Here is a 23057-nt window from a genome sequence, read left to right as displayed (position 1 = left end):
TCGGGTGTTAATTGTACGTTACCGTCGGCTGTTTTGATCTCACCGTTGATGGCGCAGTCTCTAAGGGGCCTGACCACAGAACTTCTGTACTGTGGGCCTGTGGATGGGGGGAGATCCGGCGTGTTTTTTTTTTTTTTTGTTTGTTTGTTTTTTTTTTAGGCGGGGGGGGGGGGGAGGGGGAGGGGGCGTCGGCAAGGTACACTGTCTCTTCTTCCTTCTTCTTTTCGCAGGATGCTTTACACATGTACTAGCAGTACGGTAGCATAAGATACCTTTGAAATCACCCTCACACTAGACTTAGGGGGTGTTGCAAGAAACTTGCAATTAATTGCAACTCCCCAAAATCTATTGCAAATCCTGCAATTAATTGCAAATTTGCAATTAATTGCAAGTTGCAATCAATTCTGTTGCAAGAAAGATGCAATTGATTGCAAATCGATTGCATCTCTGCAATCAATTGCTAATCAATTGCAACTTTGCAATAGATTCAGGGGTAGTTGCAAATTTTGCAATCGATTTGCAATAACTTGATTGCATATTAAGTCAAAATGGCAGCTGCTGATCCTGTTCCTGCGAGGAGCGTTCCTGACAGAATCAATCCATTCGAGCATCTATCGGCCCCAAAATTCAAAAAGAAATACAGATTTTCGAAACATGAAGTAAGGGCAATTGCTGAAATGCTTAAAGATGGCGACCTCGACAGGAAAACAGAAAGGAGCAAAGCTCTTAGCAAAGAGCTGCAGATTTGCATCGCACTGAATTTCTTTGCAAAGGGGTCGATCTTTGACGACATTGCAACGAGCCACAATGTCGACTGCTCAACTGTCTCCAGATGTGTACACTGTGTGGCTCAAGCACTGTGTAACATCAAGAAACATGTGAGTATGTAAATAATCATGACAATACATTCTAAATAATAATAGAACTAGACATCTATATAGATATCTCGCAAATACAGATTGCACAAAATAATGGTGGAATACACACAAATAAACTAGCACTGTAGGGATAGTAGGCCCCCTATTTATAGGTCTAGATGTTTAAAAAGCTACAGCAGTGTATTAATCACAAGGTGAGTTTCATGCTGTTATGAATTAAAAAAAGAAAACACACACACTGTATAAATGTAGTAGAATATCTAACGTTAGACAAATGTTGATCTATTGCAGGGGGTGTTTCACCAACGCTTGTCAGGGGTTGATGACCAATTTCAGCAAAATCCTTGGTTTTGATTGGCTGAGATGCTCTGGTCACGGACTGTTACTATGGCGATTGAAGTTGTCAGCGCCGACAAACGTTGATGAAACACCCCCAGTACTATTAAATACGCCTACGTCTGTTAAAAACGCTAGCATAACAATATTGTAACAAAATTGGCCTTTGGCATGAGAGGGCAGCAGATAGCTAAATCTCCTGTACTGTGTAAAACCAATGGGAGGATGATAGGACAGACACACACATGTGTAAATGAATGCTAGTGTGATCAGTAAATGAAAGTTGAGTCTTTCATACAATCATGTATTTCTACAGTGCATGCTTGCATTGTGCAGTTGCAGTGCAGTGTAGTAGCAGTAATTACTGCTTGGCCTGGTTGCTACCACTTTACCAGCAAATAAAGACAATTGAGACGTGTGTGAACAAAGGGATTATGAGTGCTTGTAGTTGGAGCCTCCTAATTACAATACATGTACTCCAGCCAATTAGCACAGCATAAACATCAAAAGACCCCAAATCGCTACAATATGAATAAGGCTTCAAACACCGATTCGTGTTTATTCCTTCTTTTACAAAGCAAGATTTTTAACAAGAATTCACAAGCGCTATAGCTATTAGTGATAACAAAAAACTATCCTAGCTTCACTTATCCGAAGTTAACTGCGACAGCCGCAGTGTGGCGGCTGCTGCACCGTGCTCCCATTCATATCTTCATGTTGAACAAACGGGTGCGTTTGCGGCGCTATATTTCCTTAATTTTTCAACAGAAACTACTAGGAATACTTACATGGGTCGATGAAACCTAAATGACTATCATCGGCGACTGTTTGATGCATTTCATTGCTTGTGATGCACAAAATGATGTCTTATAAGCAGCTCACCGTTGTTCACAGAATTCACAATCACTTGCACTTAGCGCACAGAATACTTGAACGAACATAAAAGCGAAACTGCGGGGAAGCCGCCAGGACCGCGCCTGGCGGCGCGGTCTCCGGGGCTAATCCGAAGTAATATCTGCTAGACGACCCAACCTGGCTGCCATGCGCGGGTAGCCCATGCATGCTGTTTGTTGGCTTCCAATCTCGTCATCGCGTTGACGCATGAATTCTTGCTTGCCATGCCAGTCGTGGTTGGGATCTTTTCAAGACATTGCCCATTTCGACAGATATGAAAAAGATCACACTTTTATACAAATCTCAAAATGTCTACCGACTTGATGTAGATGCCCTTGGGTTAAAAACCTCAAAAGATAATTGATGTTAAAAGAAGCCACATCTGCAAAAAAAAAATGTTGAACTACAAAGTGACAGTAATCTCGTACCAACAATAAACGGCTGTACTCCACTATCGGGCATTTTTTTGTATCTCCAAACCCGTCACACACACACACACACACACAGACACACAGACGTACACCCACAAACGCCCAGAAACTCCCGACATGATATTACTCGGATTGCTAGCTAGATTGATAGCTAGACCACATTCACAGATCAGTGTCGGAGGGCGGATAGGTCAAAGAGAAAGTCTAATTTATTATGCAAATGATATGTTGCTCAAAGGTCTTCACAACAACACACTCCCACTCACAGAAGCACTTCTTGCGTTTTGCAATTGCCCGGAATCCAACTTTCCAACAGTATATTGGGGTGTGGGGTGGGGGGGGGGGGGGGAGGGGGTTGGGAGGGGACAATCTTAAGAAAAGGAGTGATTTTTTTTTTTTTTTTTTAACTAAGTTTTCCGAAAAGTGCAGCTAACATTTCTGTAATCCCCTCAAAACACACACACACACGGACACAAAAAAAACAAGACATTTCTAATTACACACACACACACACACACAAACACACAAACTCACACAAACACACACATGGAGGCATTGTATACATATGGGCCCTACATGTAGGTGTATATGTACATGTATATATATTTTTTTTTTTTCCAGGGGGATGGGCTGGCTGAAATGCTATATTTCACATTCAAATCTAGGGAATGTCAAGTCCAGCAATCATATGAAATGAATATTAATTGAAGGTTGTTGTTACTATACATAATATTAAAGATGAAATGGAGAGCAGGTCTGTCTGATGCTGTCCACTTATTTTCTACAACCATTAAAATTCTCAGAATGACTGCAAACAGCAATGCTTTTCAATTACATTTTCAAATTTCAAAGGTGTACATTTCACATTCTTCATTTTCACTCTCTGATATATGTTATAAAGTGTTTGGAACGATCGGTGAATGTACTATATATAAGCAATGTACCATTTGTCTAAAATGGATTTGAATATTTCCATAGAGTAATCACAATGTATAAGTTATACTATTATTAATAACCAAAATGAACTATAAAACAGAAATTATATTTGCAATAAATTCTATACTGTTTCTTGCTCGCATACCTTGATTTTGAAACATTATTATGCTAGGCCTAATGATAAGAGATTACAATTTTTTATATCAAACGTATCTACAAAGATGAAATATTTCAGTGAAACGCCATTTATATTGCAGTTATATTACAAGTCTGCCTTTCCTTATTCTCACACAGGTAATCAAGTTTCCAAAGGAAGATGAAGATGTGCAACGCAACATGGCAAGTTTCCGCCAGACTGCAGGGTTCCCAAGAATATCTGGGGTTATTGACTGTACCCACGTTGGGCTACACGGCACAAAACTTGGAGAACACGAGTACATCTACCGCAACCGTCACCAGCAGTATTCAATAAATGTCCAACTTGTTTGTGATGCGAACTGCAAAATAACAAACGTTGTTGCGCGGTGGCCTGGGTCAACACATGACAGTCGAATCTTGCAGGTGATTTCCATAGCTGCATAAATTTGTCTTTAGGCATGTAAACTTTAGGCTATTTCCATAAAAAAACAAAAAAACAAAAAAAAAGTGGCAGAATTCGTTTTGGCAATAATCAGGCATGAGCAGAATTGAGTAGTTGACAGTCAAGTACCGTAGGCTACGAACATCGTGCCATTGCCATTTGTCTAATGATCAGCATCTGTTTATTTTGAACATAATGAATGGAAAAGCCCATTATGTATATGTAGGCCTATATATGTTTTCCTGGTAACTGAGGAAATTACACTTAACCAAACTATAATATTGCTACATTTATAGATTTAAATTATAATAAATGGGAGGACACAGTTCTTTCTTTTTTAATAACATATAGAATTTATTATATAGATAGATAGATAGATATGCTCATTTTCTTTTACCTCACAGCCAATATGGCATCTGTTGTATTCACAGCAATCTGTAATACTGACATGTTGAATGATCTATTGCTTCCAAAAAGGAGACGTGTTGCAAATGATATGATTATAATATTTGAATTAAGTGCTATTTATATTGCAGTTATATTATAATATTTGAATTAAGTGCTATGCAGGGCCTAAAATGTAATATTTCAGACAATAATTTGCATCACTTTTTTGTACATGTGTCAGCAAAATTCTTACAGAATGTAATACATTCTAAATATATATTAAAATCATTATCTATACACAATATACATCATGTAATAAAAAAAAATGTGAAATTGTATTATATTCTTTGCAATCTTTGTAATTCTTTCATTACCCACCATACCAATATAGAACAGCAAATTAGCCGCCAAGTTTCATGAAGGCCAATTGCAAGGCATCATACTTGGCGATTCAGGATACCCCCTTCTCCCATGGTTGATGACACCAATACTGGATCCACAAACTGCAGCAGAGCAAGCCTACAACATGTAAGATGAATGATATCTTTCTTTACATTTCTGCAATCAAAACAGGTTAGACAACCGGGAATCATTAGGTCTTTGGTGAAATTTGGACATAGGACATTATTTAGGCATAACTAGAAATGTCGCTATGCGACATGTATACCTCCGACATTATGCTTGCTTCTCCTAATAGGTCTGTAGTACATCTTTACAACCTTTGGTACAAGTTACACAGAATGGGTTAAATATGAAAATTACTCTTTTGTCACTGATGTGTTAAGTTTTCACGTGCCTTGAAATAGGTTTGATTGGATTAAGGGCTTATCTAAGAGAGCATCTAATTGGGGATTGAGAATTTTACTGAACATTAGACATTTTCATAAGTTCCTTAATTTGATAAATTGCAACGCATGAAGAAAAAAAAGTATTAAATGACAGAATTTAAGCATTTCAACCCGACTTATGACCCTTGAAATTTGGCCCTAAAATTCGGATGAGAAACACTGTCAGACAGGACAAGCGTAAATATGTACTGAAGTTTCATAATGATACCGTGAGCCACTTCCAAGATATGGAGGAAACAGTGGAACTACACATCTTCACTTGAACTTAAACCTTCAGATCTTTAACCTCTTGTGAAAAAAAAAAGTCTTCCAAGAGAACATTTTTTTTGGTAAAACACTTTAAATGTGCCACGTTTGCTCAACTGACTCAAGAGATGGCCTACTAACTTTGCAGAAACTGCTCAAATCCATAAACATGCCCTAAAGGATTGATAAATCTGAAAATGCTGCATTACAATAAGAATGCTTCTCACAATTTTACTCCTGTCACAATGCACATGCAGCTTTCATTTGTGTGTGTGTGTTAATTGACTATAAGTGGGTGTTCATTACTGAAATTGCAAGTACATTACGTTTTTGTCACTGTTTTGTATGCACAAGTAACACCTGTTACACAATAATGTAGCTACTGGTTATTTTAAAGGAAAGCAATCACAGACTTATATAGAATTTACATCCAATCAAAGCTTCAAATTTTTCTACCACATAGTTCTATATGTCCAGGGCAGCAGAAAACTATAAAAGCTTCATAGACTTTAATTTCTTTTTTCCAAAAGCTTGACTACGTTGCTGTCAAAGATTAATGTGGCATACAGGGGATTTATACCATAATCCTTTATGCATTGCAATGATATGAGGGAAATAGTGAAATAGTTGACCCTAACCTTTGATCCTTAATTTTTTACCCCATACCCCCAAATTTCCAAAAAAAAGAACACTGCTAGTCACTACATGCATATTTACTATGATAAGTGCCATGAATGTGCTTTGAACCATTTCCCAGGAATCGTGAAGAAAGTTTGAAATGTCAACATTTCCACTTGACATTTAACCTTTGACTTAGTGGTCTTAAACTTTCTATAAATACTCTCAAATGGATAATATGTGTACACACTAACTTATGAAGAAATATGTTCAGGTATTGTATAAATATGTGAGAAATTGTGATATTTCAAGAATTTGACCTTGACCATTTACCTTAAGCATGTGCAACTAATAGTTGATAGGCACAACTTTTCCCACTCAAACACATAGGGCCTACATGCCAAGTTTTATTTCGCTACGTCGTATGGTGTTTTATTTTTTGTTTTGTTTTCTTTCTTGCCTTTTTTTTTATGCTGTCCACAGAATTAATTACAGAATAGACGGTAGGATGGACAACCCAAAAACATAATGCCTTATAGGCTACACTTCATGGCAGATGCATAAAAAACTAGGGGTTACATTTAAACTGCGACTCCCATCAATGAACATGAGTTCAGAAAGATGTATTTCAATCCAGGAAATGGCAAAACAAAAACAAGAAATGAAGGGAATGTTTAATTTTCAATTCTTTTTCAGTCCAGGAAAAATGAAATCTACCAGTAGGATTTCTCTTTCAATTCTTACCTTGAAATATCTAATTCAGATTTTTCTACTTTCAGTGCACACAGGAAGACAAGAGTCATCATTGAAGAGGTCAACGGGCAGATCAAAAACAAATTCCGTTGCCTCTTGGGACATGGGATGCAAATCCAGCCACACAGGGCATGCAACATCATCACAGCATGCTGTGTGCTATTCAATCTGAGCAAGGAATTCAAGAGGGACGAAAGAGATGAAGAGGACGAGGACGAGGACAGCGATGATGACGACGAGAGGCAAAGGGAGGAGGAGAGACGTGATGCTGTGGATGACCACATCAACAGAGAAATAGATCCAACTGGTGTCGCCGTGCGTGCGGATATTGTAAGAACCTTTGATACATGAACTGTGTCTTGCTTCAAGTGGAGGGGGGGGGGGAAATTAAGGAATTTTTAAACATCTTTGTGTCCATACTTCCTATGCCATGTGAAATTTGAGTTCACATAAAATCACATTTTTTCCCTTCCTTCCAGTTTGCAACTTAACGAGATTTTGTTTGAGGATTAAGAGAAAAAGTAATTGACAACTTATTTTTGCCATTTCATCATTGTTTCTCATTTATGTTAAACTTGTCTTTCGTTATTACTGTTACCTTAAAGGGTATTTCCACAAAATAAGACAACATGTCAGTTTTATGCAGTTTCTACTTTTGCGCCTTGGAAGACAAAAACGAATGTGTTCTGTCATGTGTAATGTTACCATTTAAAGTGACCTACTAGTTTCATATCCAATGAAATTGCCTTTAATATGGTATGTAAGACATTGATTCCATCATAATCCATGAAAAATGTTAACTTGAAAAAAGTGTTTACTTTATTATGGTGCATCAGTACATCGCTGTCCTCGTCCTCTTCATCTCTTTCGTTCCTCTTGAATTCCTTGCTCAGACCTACACTAATATGCAATAAAAGTATTTCCCACTATACAGGGTGGCCCGAAAAAAAAAGGAACACCTAAGATCTTCAATTACAGCAATATTGTTGCAAATATGACATTATTAGGCATACTAATGGAAAGACCATTCTTTTTCCAATAGAATGACACCAACTTCTACAATTTTCGTTGATGCGTTATGATTTTAGGACCATTTTGTGAACCCTTGCAATTTTCATAATATGATCATTTTGCACTCTCAGAGATACCGAAATCAGCATTAATTCGGCTTGCCATAGAACCAGTAGCGTTCACAATGCGTGAAATGTGGACAACAGCTCTTTACTGTGAAAGGAAGAGAGGGTTGGCGGGGCGGACGGTGTGATTGTCATTGTCCCTTATCATTGTGAATGGGACGTTCTGTTGGGCTCAATGAGATACTAAATTTAGCTGGAAAATAACAAGGTGAATTTAAAGGCATGATTGGCAGTGATGACGTGATTTCATGAGGGGCTTAGGAATCCGGAATAAAGCACATACTTTTAATGAAGTATACATTAATAAATACAGTGAGAACTGAGAAATTTTGCTGTGTCGGTTTATGAACGAATTAGGTATCACACCCGGCTTGAAACTACATGTAGTTCGCGAGGGGTTAGCTGATTAAAAAAATGAAGAAAAAAAAAAAAAGAAAAAAAAAAAATTGGCCTTCGTGTACTTGCATCCCTGTTCACCAAACCACCTAATGTGCATTTTATAGAACTTGCCTGATATGATTAAACTTTTACTAATCCACTCATAGATATAGGGATATTCTCACTGTATTTATCAATGCATACTTTATTAAAAGTACATGCTTTATTCCTTAACCACTCATGAACTAACGTCACTGCCAATCATGTCTTTGAATTGACCTTGATATTTTCCAGCTAAATTTAGCATTCCATTGAGCCCATCATGTCGTCTCAGTCGCAATGCCAACAGACAATGATAATCACACCGTCCACCCCGCCCACTCTCTCTTCCATTCACAGTAAAGAGCTGTTGTCCACATTCCACACACTGTGAACGCTGCTGGTTCTATGACAATCCGAGTTATCACTGATTTCAGTGTATCTGAGAGTGCAAAATGATGACATTTTGAAAATTGCAAGGTTTCACAAAAATGGGCCTAAAATCGTAACGCATGAACTGAAATTAAAGAGCTTGGTGTAATTCTATTGGAAAGAGAATGGGCTTTCCAATTGTATGCAAAATAATGATATATTTGCAACGATATTGCTTAAATTAAAGATCTTATGCGTTCCGTTCTTTCTGGGCCACCCTGTATATAACTGGTTTCTTTTTATCACTATTGCTATTATTAAAAGGCAATGGCATTTTATTTTGCATGTGTAGAAATTTTGAACATTCCCATTCCCATCTATCAGATCATAAAAGATTTTTAATATCTGTTATCACTTTCATTTCTTTAGAAAGTTACGACCACTGCTGCAGAAAAATCCAGGTTACATCAGTTATTCAAAAATGTCTTATAGTGAACTCCTGTTATAACAAACACAGTTATAACGACATAAAAATGTATTTCGATAAATTATGTTTTTTATGGTTTGTAATGTGTGTAGGTTCGGTCATAACAAATTTTCCAATACGGTGTATAATGAAAGAAAACTGCTGGTCCCGGTGACCTCATTAAAACAGAGGTCACTGTATTTTCGGAAAAGTCAATTGCTGAAATGCACAATGGTTGTTATGTGAGGATTGATATTAGTAAACTACTCAAATGACATTGGGACAAAGTACTTTTGGATTTTCTATCTGACACTATGGGAACATTTTATGCACTCTCTGAGAAAATATGAGGTGGGTTGTTGTTGTTAAACATATTTAAGATCATTGTGAAGATGAGTTTCAAGTAACAGGATTCATGAGTAAAAAAAAAAAAGAGGTGGTTTGTTAACGTGTTTAAGCTTCATTGTGAAGATGAGTTTCAAGCAACTTGTGAATTTTCTCCACAGTACACACCTGTCTCTCGAGCAGGTGGACTCGCTTTTTCTCCAATTCTAAGCGCTCTTTTTTCACTGCAAGGCACTCTTCCTCGAAGCTTGTCAGCCTCTTCTTTGTAGAAGCACATGCAGAAGCATTGTTTTCTACATTTGTAGGGACGACTACTGAAGATTCCTCAGTAGGCATCTGCTGGGAATGACTGTGTCCAGAGAGCAACAAAAGAATGTTTTGTGCTGTGTCACCACCTGATTCCTGAAATAAAGAAAACATTAAAATTTGCAATTATAAGAAATACCTTTTTAGCAAGAATTCAATTTTAGATTTTAGGAAAAGTGTATTAATAGGCAGGGCTATGAAAATGTCCCTGCTTTGGTCAATGAGTAATGATTCGCAGCACACGAGAAGAAAGTGCAGACAAATAAACAAGAGCTATTGTAGAATATTTGTGGTACAGTGCAAAATAGTTGAACCATTATGCACCATACCAAAATAAACGAACTGCAGAATAACCAGCCTTCATTCTCCTCTATTAGTCCGTGGGCCAGGCCAGATATTGGTACCACCTGATGTGGCAAAACCTTTTTGGTGTCATTTTGTTTGTCTGGAATAGATGTGCTTTTCACCGTATATCTAACTTCATGTACAACACAGTATTATTTCTGTAAGCCTTGACATAATCACACAGCATTATACAGGAAACAGGTAATCATTGTCTCCAGGTAGACCAGGAATAGAGCCGAGTAGAACTTGGAGTTTCTTTAAATCTAAAAAATAGTTCTGATAAGGGTGCTAGAACTTGTCATGCACAATTTCATATATCAAAAGAGTCTACCAAGACACTCAACTGGCTGACTCTATTTGCCCGGATGATGATGTTTCAGAGTAATTGAGATAGAAAAGAAAAGTCTGTATAGCCATTTTTATTCAAAAATTATCCATGTTAACTAGGTTTCATGGACAACTTGGCTCTACTTCAGACAGTTTATATGCAGTTCGTGATTGCCATTATTTGTCATTACCCAACGAATATCTTGTTTTTAGAGCTTTATTCTACACATTTCTTAGGCATATGTATACATTTTGAAATCGTAACAGAACTATGTTTTTTCTTTAAACTTATCTCATATTTCCACTTACCTGCGATGAGGAAAGTCCTGCCTCGGTCTCTTGTCCCAAAACACCATAGACGGCTTGAACGCTCTGTGCCTGCAGGACAGCCTCGAAAACAGGATTTGTTGAGAATGACCCACCGCCTAATCAGAGAAAGACAAGAAATAATTTTACATTTGTCATGGAAGAATACCTCAAGAGATTGTTTACTATCAAATTGCCAGAAACAGTTTCATTTACTTGAAATTTCCCCTGACATGAAAAACAAAGGAACAGTTGTACTTATTCAGTTTCATAGTGAATATGTTGAAAATGTATTTGTTGTGATTGCTTGTAAATTTAGAATGTAAGCATTCCCCTATGTATTAAATAATGGATGTGATGTAAGATGCATATATTTATAATTTATTTTTGTAAGAAAAAAGAAATGGCCTGCAACATGTTTTTTTGGAGGCATCATTAGCAAGTGACATCTGGTTATATACATGATGTATGTCTCTTTCTTGTCAGTCAGTACAAGTTTTGCAGTACCTGTAAATGATATTTGCTATATTCTTTTTTTCATCAACATTTTCAATACTTGACAATTACATTTGTGGATAAAACTGAAATGTCTGGTGACATTCATATTCGCAATATAGGAAATAAAATGCAAAGAATGATGATCAATGGAAGATATCCTTGTGTTACTTACTATTCATTTCATTATCTACAGTGTATTCTGTTTATTTTAAAATAACCTTCATATACATGTGTATTGAGTAAATGCAGTAATACTGTATTAGTAAAGCACATCAATAAAACTTTTACTAAAATCTGATAATCCGTTCAAAAGTTATGAATTTAAAGTATCCGCACAATCACTGCTGGATGAATAGAAATAGTACAGTGCAAGATGTCACATGCGTACAGTGCTATATGAAAAATAAAAATAAAATAAATTAAAAAATTAATAAAGTGCACATTTCTTCTCCTTATTACTGATGTATACAAGGGGTATATTATTCATCTTGCATTCTCAAAGAGATAAGTTTGAGTGTTCTTTTGTTATGCGAGAAAAGTGAAAATATTTTAAATTTTATTTACACTTTCTTTATATTGTTGTACAAATGTATGTGACATCACAAGCTAAAGTAATCTTCTAATCCAACCGTGACCGTGAAGAAACTTCAAAAATTCATAACTTTTGAATGGATTGTCCAATTTCCTTCATTCCCACTGATGTGTTCTACTAATATTTGTTTGATTTTGTTTGATTTATTTTTCTTCCAAAAGAATTTCATAGATAAATCAAGATTCTTTTCAGTAATATCACATAGAATATCAGTAAGCAGATTAGAAGGTGCACTTGTCCTTTAACCCTAAAAGGGCGGAGGGATATGGATTCCGCCCCCAACCCTCCACCCCCCCCCCAGATCTCAGCCATCAGTGTTGCAATCGCGATGAAATTTTGCATGTGCGCGACCCACGTCATAATCTACAAAATTGTGTCATAAGATTTTTTGAAAAAATCAATTTCTAATTATAATAAATTATGCATATTAAGCTCAAGATCATATTCTAGCCTAATTAAAAGCATTGAGAGTCTAATTTGGGATATGTATATCTGTTTTAGCATACAAGGTATTCAACAATTATACATCACAAAAACTTACAAAACTTATTTCAATTATTATGTATTTTATTGTTTTCAGAAATTCTTATGTATTTCTTTGTTTTTCAACTTTTGTATCTTGATTGGAAATTGTCACTGACCACTTTTCTACCATAATCAGCAAAAAATCAATCAATGAAAGTGATTAATCAGAAAAAGTAATCATGTTTTTATGACTTTCAGAACAGAGCACTCTTTTCCATAGGAAATGTACACAAAATAACAAAATTGTGCCCGTTTTGGGCCGACATACCATTACAAAAGTGGGCGTGGTTTTGCAAAATTATGCGCGGATGCTGCAAATTTGGTCTCAAAAGTTGCACGATACTTGAACAAACAAAGTCAAGAAGCCTCGCAACAAGGCATTCTCGTGTAACAGAATTATAGCGCGAAAAGTCGAGGGGAGCGAATTCCGCCCCTTTTTGGGTTAAATGAACATTCAATTTTACATCATGTAATACTATAATTCACCAGCTCAATGTAAAGATTTTGTGGAGTTTATTGTAGTTCAATACTTTGAAAATCCTTAAACAAATCACAGTGAACATGGATGATGACACAGGAGGCCTACATATTTCAGAAATGTAGCAGTGTAATCCATTAAGATATTGATTGCTTGCGAGTTCACCTGTGTATAATGTATGGATGCCTTCTTCTTTGGTTGTGCTTTTTTGAGGCCCAACCTATGCATTCTTATGGTGACCCTGCAATGTCATCCTCCTTGTTCATTGCAATTTGTTATAAATTTCCAAAAAATTCTTATTCTTCATCCCAATTACAGTATCGCCAATTTTTAAACTCTGTCAACAGAATAACTTATTTATAGTTGTTCAAGTTTAAAAATGTCTTAAAATCATCCAAAGGTATCCTAAAGTAAACACACTAGTCACCTGTCTTGTTTTTCTTTGCAGAGTACTTGTTGGCACGGACCTTCAAGTCCGCCCACTTTTTTTTGATGTCCTGCCACTTCCTCTCATACCCCCCCACGGTTGCTCTCAGCTGCTGGGCACAAAGACCCCATGAATTTCTTTTGCGCTCTTCAACCTGCAACATCAAATGGTAGATACACAATGTAGGTTTCTCAATGATTGTAGTACTTTAGAAGAACTCCATAAGAAATGAAAAATTAAAACACAATTCAAGGAAATGTTAATTCCATGGAAAGTAATACAGATATCCCTTGCCACTTACAACCTACATTTCCTCAAATTTGATAAACTATTAAATTAATTTTTTCATTTTTATTTTCATTATGGAAATCACTGCAGCATACATACATTTCTTTACATGTTTAGAATGCATTACTTAGAAAAAGAGAAATTAAAGAAGGTGAAATCATCTTAACTCAGGTTCAATATGGAAAAACTAATTCCTATGAAATCTTTTGAACAACAATTCGTCATACAGTGCTCTCCCGTTATAACGAAATGCTCGGGACCGGCAGTTTTCTTCCGTTACAACAAATTTTCATTATAACCAAACAAATACAATGTATAACGAAAACAAGGACGCCACGCATATATCATATTCTGTTTGTTGAATACTCGTCATACACTGGAAAGCTATGTGAACAATAAAACAGTTATTCAACTTCTGATTATTGTATAACAATAACGCAAGTTCCCCTCGGAAACTGTGCGTGAAACAGACCAAGCGAACACACAGTGACGTGACGCGTTTGTCCATGCACAGATGCTGTAAATGCTTGTTCCGCTACTTATGTTTCGAAAGCGATCCTCATTTCATTATAACGGAACACATTTCTTTTGTTTTTCTTTGTCAGTGGCGCTCGGAAAAGACTTCGTTATAACAAAAATTTCGTTATAATCGTGTTCGTTATAAGCGAATTTTGTAACATAGACTTTAATAGCGATAATTTTGGGACAAGAAGTTTTACTTCGTTACAACGAAATTTCGTTATAACCGTGTTCATTGTAACGGAGTGCACTGTACTGCCATACATGGACCTCATCCATCTTGTTTGCCACCCTAATCTCATTATGAAAGCATATATTGCAATAATGAAGTTTTTTATTTCTAAATTAAAGAATACTCAAAGACAATTACATTGAAGGAAAAACGGAGCATTTCAACATTGACTTCATTTTGGGACAACCATTTCAGAATTATAAATTATGTGCAGTACTCACGGCCAGCACCATGCAATTAAAAGTGTGTGGGTGAGTGTGTGTGTGTGTGGGGGGGGGGTTACATTTCTTGTGCAACTTTCGGATTGCATCACCTAACAAGCCGGAAAATAAAAGAAGAAAGAAGAAGAGAAAAAAAAAAAGGGCCTTACTTCCGTTTCAATTTCAAGGGTTTATAAGCTTGTACCCACCCCCCCTACAAAAAAAAAAAAAGAATTTGATTGTGTACAACGTGCAATTGACATTGGCAAAAGGTTATCCACATTCTTTGTCTTTCTGATGCCACTTGGGGGATTAAAACAGTGGAGAAGCCCAAAGTGATTACACTTTATATATTGTTGTTTTGTTTAAAATAAAAAAGAAGAGGAGAAGTGGGGGTTGTTACTCCCCACCGAACCCCCCTCCAAATTCTCTGGGTGTGCTGGCTGTGGTAATACTGAATGTCTTCTTGCGCATATGCACTGCTATGATGAGGTAAGTAATGTTTTTAGTAAAGTTTTTCATTTACAGTAATATGCCCATACATACATACAGATGGACCTATTGATATCAATTTTGAGAAAGTTTCATTTCAATCCAGATTAAATACAAAATTATGAAAAAAAAAATGTTTGATGTGAGAAATGGAAAATGTAAATCTTCAGATTAAGCATAACTGAGCTTTATGGGTACAAGAATAATACTTACTGTTTGGGTGCAGTGACCCGAATTTCCGAACAGATCACGGTAATTGTCAGCAACAAACTGACACAGGGTCATGATTTCTTTCTCGGACCAATTGGGATTCCTCTTTTTGACCTGTTTGTGAAATGATAAAAGGAAACAAAATAACAGCCGAAAAATGATACAAATTTTGATATTAAGTTGAGTACGTAGTAAAGTTGGATTTCATTACTTCCACTATAATAAGAATTTTGAAAAATACAAATTTGTAAATGAAGTTGGTTGCACTCATTCTCTAATAAACAAATGATTACAACATACTTAAATTTAACTCAATACCCAAATAAAATTCCAAAAGAGTACATGGTAGTACCATTTGTAGTAAAGAAAGTGTGTTTTTAAAAAAGCATCAACCTTGAACATCAAAACAACAGCAATTAAAAATAATAGGTAATATGGCTTCAGCAACACTCATTTTATACAATATTGATGGGTATTCAAAGTAGATGGGAAATAAGAAAGTTTTGGTGTTATTGTCCCAGTGAAATTTCCTTTACCATGCGTTATTTTCAGAAAATGTACCTGGTACATGGATTATGATTAATAAATAAGATTTTTATTTTACAAATCCACCATGTAGACCTGGATTAGATATCTAGATCTTTAATCCAAATAATATTTGAATTGTATAAGAGTCTACTTCTAGAAACTACTCACTTCAAGCCTTTGGCTCCAATCTAGTTTTGATTCCATGGCTTACAATCTGCAAAAGAGAAAATAATGTTGTTTATTGATGCCAGGGACAATATCAATTTTAAAGCGATCACATAGTTTTGGTTGAGACCTAATTTCAGGTTTCCATTTTTTTTTTTTTTTTTTTTTGGGGGGGGGGGGGGGTGAGATAATGAGAAACCTCTCACGAAATATGAAAGAGCATGTACAACTTTGTAATTTCATGTGGAATTCAGCATTTAACAGTATTTGATGACAATTGATTAGAAATGGCTGAGATATCCGAAAATGTGCGTTTCTAATGAAGTGTGGGACCCACAATTTATTACAATTGCATTGTTTTACTTTGTTTTTGGATGTTTCAGTCATTCTAAACCTGATTTTTATCAAATCAACTTTGAATTCACTGAAAATGGTATGCTCTGTACTTTATCATGTGGTTTCTTGGTATCTCGCCAAAAGTTAATTTATAAGCAAAATTCTCATCTCCACCAATACTGTACATCCAGTTAAAAAGGTGAAATTAAATATGAAGTCACCTCAGCAATGATTTATCTACACTATAAATGAAAAAAGAGATGTAAGCAGTCTTGTGCTATTGAAGTTGTATTGTACTGAATCGCATGTGATGTTGAAATGGTACATCATAGTTAGATCCTTGAGGAGAAAAAAAATGTGGCAACTTTGCTTTGATTCAGTGGCTTTTAATAAACAAGGCTATGTTGAGAAAGAGGAGAATGTTTTTCATATTTTGTCTGTCCTATTCCCAGTATGCATTAGTTCAGCCTTAAGGAAATTGCTGAAAAGACTAGAAGTACAATGTAAGGGTAGCCCTGTGCTGTACATCTTTGCACAACATCTACATGGGCTTCAGAAAAAAAAAATCACATCCATCTGGCATCCATGAATCCAAAATGCATACATATTTAGTCACAAATGCAGTAATATGAACACAGGAGAGCTAGAGATGGGCTTTTACACCATACATTTCAGTAACATTTGTTTATGTAAACTATGGATCTGCATTTTCTTTTAATATGTAGTAGCTCAACATTGTCTGCTTAACACATAAAGAGGATATGCAGTGTATTTATTTTTTGCCAGTATTTTTTTTTTTTTAACAGCATGGAATGCAGTGTGCATATACACTGCTGTAGGTTTTTAACACACACACACAAGTGTATACGTAGCTTTTCAACATCTACTGTAGATGGATGCTTATTTGTGTGTATGTGACACATTGTACAAGCATTGCATGCAAGCTAGACATACGGTACCCTGGATGCCCAGGTCACTTCCTGTCTGCAATGTCACATGATGTCTGGCTTGTCTGCAAATTAGGTAATTATGAATAATTATTTTTTTGACAGCCAATCATTTTTAGTTACGTAATATATGTGATATTCTTTAGCAAATCAAAATAGTTTTTGCCTTTGTGGCCATTGAGAGCTTGAAGGGTTAGTTTGCAGGCCAACAAAATTTAGTCAGTCCTGCTGCAACTTTCAAAGAGTGATCACCAGTGTGTCTCTATTCTGCTTAGATCTGGCACGTGCTGGTGCTTTAGGCACACGATGTTGTCAGTGAGGAGTTTTTGGACTTTGATATTTTAGCTAATAGTACTACACTGTAGGTCACCTACTCGGTCTACGTAGACCCCAGTTGTGTTCTGCACAGTTCTCTACACTGATTCTGATGATGGATTCATATTTGGACTGACTATTATTTTGGATTATTCCAATCCCGGAATAGCAGGCACTCCTGTGACGCTAGATTAATGCTAGAAGGTATTTCTTTTTTTTTAACTTTATCGGTCATGCCATCGCCCTAGCCTAGGTGCTGCATTGCACTTCTGATTGGACATTGACAGCAGCTGTGTATCACATCAGGCTAGGCTATCTCCATAGGGAGCTACCTCGTGTTTATCCCAACACTGACGTCTGAACCTGCCATCATTTCAGTAGGCCCTACTTGTAGTCGTACACAGCGGGGTCCCTTATGCCTTAGTTGTTCCTGTTTTGTTCAATGACGCCGGCGCCCAACACGGTAGTGAACATCAGTGGACAGTGAATACCACCCTCCCCGTTTCATCTTAAGCGGCCAGGGTTTTCTAACTACGAATCATACAAACGATTTCTATCGCCTGTGTAGTAAATACTTGGATAGCCTTTGTGCGGATGCTGTCGAGGCAATATCAGTTAAGAGCTTCAAGTCCAAGCTCGGAATGATCACTGGAAGCAGAAGCATAACAAATTTAGGGCCTAGTCCAGATTGCATTAACTGATAACTCCGTGGACACAGTACATCACATGGATCTCCTAAGGCTCAGGATTGAATCCTATGAATGGCCCTCTACAAGTACAAGTTTTAAACTTACTGGGCGTCGTTGAAGGTAATTCAGGTAATTCAGGTGTTACTGTCAGATTTACCCTCGACGGACTGCTACCGACATACGGATTACAGTGCTAGTGCTGGACTATCCTAACAACTGTGATACTAGTGACGTTAGGCCTACAGGTGAGGTAGCTTTACAGCTGTAGTTCCTACTAGGGTCCTACTGGTAGATTTTTTTTTTTTTTTTTTTGGCACCTGGTAGGCCCTACAGAAGTCATACACCACGTACTTACTACAATCCATGTAGATCTAGGGTCTATGTAAATTAACAGCGGCGGCCTCCCGCTATATAAACAGTGCCTGTAGTTAAGCTGTACTAACAGTCCCTGCTAGTTAACGTAGGCCTACTGTTAAACCTTGCATAGGGAAGGCTATAACTATACTGTTTTAGCCTCAGTTTTGTCGCCCCTTGATGTGCATTAATGTTACAGTTTAAGTGGCGGCCTTCCGCTATATAAACAGTGCCACAACTTCCTTGTCAACAACTGAAGAGCTCTGTAGACACGCTGTGTTTATTTGTTTTTTTTTTTTGTTTGTTTGTTTGTTTTTTTTGGTGGCTGATGCCTCTTAAATAAATTGGTTTAAGCCAGATATCTTGAATAGTATACCAGTTCAGTTGTTCCGAAGCCTTTGTGTTGTGTAACATTAGTGTGGAATAAGCCTATAAAAAGCGTTACCTGTGAATCCCATGATCAAAAGTGTGGGGTGAATGGGCATGCGGAGTTATTGGATTATTTATTTGGTTTGTTTGTTTGTTTGTTTTTTAGCTGAAGTGAGTGTTAAAACATATTCATGTGAATTTGTGTGTGTGTGTGTGTGTGTGTATGTGTGAATTTTTTTTCTTAGGTCAGTGATCAATCTTATCTTTGGTTACTGATAGTAGTGATACAATGTTTCACCTGTCATCACACACTTGTTAAAAACATGAGGTACGGCCCTAGACCCTATAGATTTATCTCATACATCGAAACACCGAAAGCACCAAACCACTAATTGTATCAATATTACCTCCACAAATACATGTCTGCATTTGCATCCACCTTACGTGAAATTTAAAAAAAAAAAAAAAAAATCTGAGATATTGAGGCTTGAGAAATGCTACAAAAAAGTAGAGTGACGATGTAGGACACTCAACCATCTATGAATCAGAGTAGTAGGGGCCTACCGGCAGTAGTAGGCCTATTACATCCTAATGTTACTAGTTCTACACTTGACGTGATAATGATACAGCTGCAAATAATAGAACATTGTCACGTTAGGCCTCCAACACAAGGTTTTGCTACAGTAAGTACAAACCAAACGTCCTCACGTCACAACTAGAAAGTACATTTGTAGTAGGCCTAGCTAGAGACATACATTAAAGAGGTGTGTAACGTTACTTGTGCCAAGTAGTGGCACTGTAGTACTAGTAGATTATAGTCAAGGTAGTGCTAGGGTTTCTAGTAGGTGTATAATCTAGTACACTAATAGATCTAGTGCACTACCGACTACTGCCACTAGTAAAATGATCACATCTAGACACTGCTGGACTACTAGTACTAGCTACTACACCTGTATCACTGTCTTGATATGACCCTGAATGATATACTGTACGCTGATTTTTTTTTAATTACCTATCGTTCACTACATTATTTAGTATTAAATTTTACAGCTAGGTATCGCAACACTTGTCATCGGATCCACACGTATAGTAGTTTACACCACACTGACGGGAGAGCAAACATTTACCAACACAAATAGGTATATGTGGGACCGCTATCAACGAACCATTAGGTAACATTTTTGCAACAACGGGACTCGACAACTAGCGATATAACTTTTTTCCATAGTGTTTCAAGACTAACGTCTTCACAATGTACATCAAAAGTATTAACCGCTGCTAATAATTTATCTTCTACGAATCAGTCAACCATAATTTAAATTAAATTCCACTTACATTGTTACGAATCACCATGCGTCGCAGATACAGACGATATCGCTCGAAGGATAAAAAAAAACAGAAAATTTGGTAGGCTTGTCTTACTAGTCGCTTTTATAGATATAAAATGCCGCAATCCTATTTGCATGTGGCTAGGCTTGTCTTGCCAGTCGCTTTTATAAATACGAAATACAGCAAGGGAGCTTGCAATTAATTGCATCTTGCAATTAATTGCAAGCTCCTTTCTTGCAACAGCAACTTGCAATTAATTGCAAGTTGCAATAGATCTATCTATTGCAAAGTTGCAATAGATATTTGCAATTAATCGCAACTCGACTTTCTTGCAACACCCCCTTAGTGTCTTATTGTAGCACCCGCGCCGAGGGGCGGCCGGGTGGGCTGTTTCAATCAACTTGACAAAAGAAGAAGGGAGGAGATACGTGTTAGTGGTTTCAATACTCAATCAACTTGACAAAAGAAGAAGGGAGGAGATACCTTGTACGTGTTAGTGGGTTGTATGGGCACAAGCAGCAATCAAAAAGTAATCATTTATTCATAATCATTCATTATTATCCGTTCGATAACTCTTTCTCACACATTCTCATAGTTATCATATGGATCGAGCATCAGCTCGTATAACATGATACCAACTCTTATAATAATTATTCATTTTCACTGTTATATATCATATATGGTTGAGGGGTCTAGATATCGCGCACGAAAATTTGAAATGCTCTTATAATAGAAGTTATTCCATAATCGTACCTGAATTTCTCAATGAATATCACGAAAATGCAGAAAAATCACCTCCCAGAATCTCCTGATGATACGATGACGGAGTAGTGCGCTGTCGCCGTTTGTATGTCGGACTTTTTTTTATGCGTTCAATTTCTCGGGGTATGTAAAGATCGCGCAGCTGCCCTCTGTAGTTTCATGCGTGAAAGTGTCTGCCCCTCTGCGGCTGTAACGTGCTCCGGCTTTCGTAGAATATTTTTTCACTTGATATTAAATTTGTCCCTGTTATAAGCAACAGCAGTTTTACCTAACTTGTGTATATTATTGTTATTATTATTATATGTATTATCATTATTATTATCATTATTATTAATATTATTATTATTATTATCATATGTGTTCTTCTTCTTATTATTATTATTGTTATTATTATCATCATTATTACTATTATCACCACCACCATCATCGATCATCATAATCATCAGTATCATTTTCATTATTATTATCACTTCCACCACCATCATTTTATCATTCTTATTATCATTATTTTTATCATTGATATTTTCATAATCGTTAATGATTTTCATTTATGAAGTTTTCTTACAATATTTCTAATCACTTTAACCAATAATATACACGTAATATAAAATGGCAAAATGTAAAATATGAACATATATTTTGTGTGTGTGTGTGTGTGTGTGTGTGCTTACCCATTCGTCACCCTCTCATTTTCGTCACCCATTTGTCACACTCTCATCTAATTTGTTTTCTTCAGTATCATTATGGCCCTCCCCTGTCACAAATATATCACAAGTTAGCGCAAGAAATCACAAGCAAATTCAAATTGAAATCACACTTCAAATTCGATAGACTGAAATATTTATTCCTTTGTAATATTATAATCGTTGTGTTAAAATTTTACTTAAAACAACATTTATCAACAGTATTTCAGCGTAGCTGGCAGCATACATTGTTCTTGTGTATGATGACGTCACGTGGTAAACGATCGATCGAACAAATTACGAATTCTATCGACTACGAACGAGACAAGCGAGACGACACGTCTAGGCTACAACATCCTTAACTTTTCGTTAGAACAGATTTTAAGGGAAGGTAGGTTTGTACAAGGTAAAAAATTGGAAATTTAGTGGAAAATTTGTTTGAAATCAAAATTTCTTACCTGCTTCCTTCTCATGTTGAGCGGTAAGTCAGGTATGTTTATTCCATGGGCGTATCGGCAAATTTTGCGCTTAGTCCTACGCGTAATATCGCTTGCTATACGCAGTTACGCTATGCGCGATCATTACGTCCCTGCGCGAGACCTAGTACCCTTACTATACTACCCTGTGTATGTGTGGTCCTCTATAATAAAACTAATCAATCAAAACACAACATAACTGATAACTAACTAATTAATAAAATGAATTAACATTACTGTCCTTTTGCAATGACGCTTTGATCTGTTCTAATCCAAATGAATGTAAAAAAACATATCCATGCAATATCCTTTAACCTGTCATTACCAATACTTATTTAGTATGGTAGGGGTCCAACCCACCGACCGGGTCCATAACGACCGGCCGCGCATTATAATGGCATTGCGCGTACAGAAAGAAAATGTACGCATGGGACTACGCGCAACGGTGTTCGATTCTTCACTGGGCTACGCTACCGAGTAAAATGTGGCGAAAACAACTAAGTATTCCCTCTAAATTACCGAAATTTAGCAAAATCGAATAAGGTTTATCGTGTAACTACATATAACTAGGCCTACCTTTGCTGACTCGTTGTTAGATGTAGAGTATCCTTCCGTAATAAATTTGACGATTTTGACTGCAAAATTGTCACCGCCGCTTGTACGATCGTGCACCCATGTACACGTTACACATACACATGACATAAACATTTTGTCGC

General features: G+C 36.7%; 1 protein-coding gene and 1 long non-coding RNA gene across 2 annotated transcripts; one reads left to right on the top strand and one right to left on the bottom strand.

The window, feature by feature from the left end:
- Nucleotides 1–548: 548 nt before the first annotated feature.
- Nucleotides 549–7258, top strand: LOC140245886 (putative nuclease HARBI1). The gene is made up of 4 exons (XM_072325368.1): nucleotides 549–878; nucleotides 3770–4036; nucleotides 4834–4970; nucleotides 6934–7258. Exons 1-4 carry the CDS (start codon nucleotides 549–551, stop codon nucleotides 7256–7258), a joined length of 1059 nt encoding a protein of 352 aa, XP_072181469.1.
- A 6237-nt stretch (nucleotides 7259–13495) lies between these two features.
- On the bottom strand, nucleotides 13496–16116 carry LOC140245888 (uncharacterized). The gene is made up of 3 exons (XR_011902395.1): nucleotides 16085–16116; nucleotides 15392–15502; nucleotides 13496–13601 (listed from the first exon to the last, which is right to left on the bottom strand). It is a non-coding gene; the product is annotated as an uncharacterized lncRNA (long non-coding RNA).
- Nucleotides 16117–23057: the final 6941 nt, after the last annotated feature.

Source organism: Diadema setosum, unplaced genomic scaffold (assembly GCF_964275005.1).
Source record: "Diadema setosum unplaced genomic scaffold, eeDiaSeto1 scaffold_51, whole genome shotgun sequence".
Taxonomy (NCBI): Eukaryota; Metazoa; Echinodermata; class Echinoidea; order Diadematoida; family Diadematidae; genus Diadema; species Diadema setosum.
This window is presented reverse-complemented; position numbering and strand designations above follow the sequence as displayed.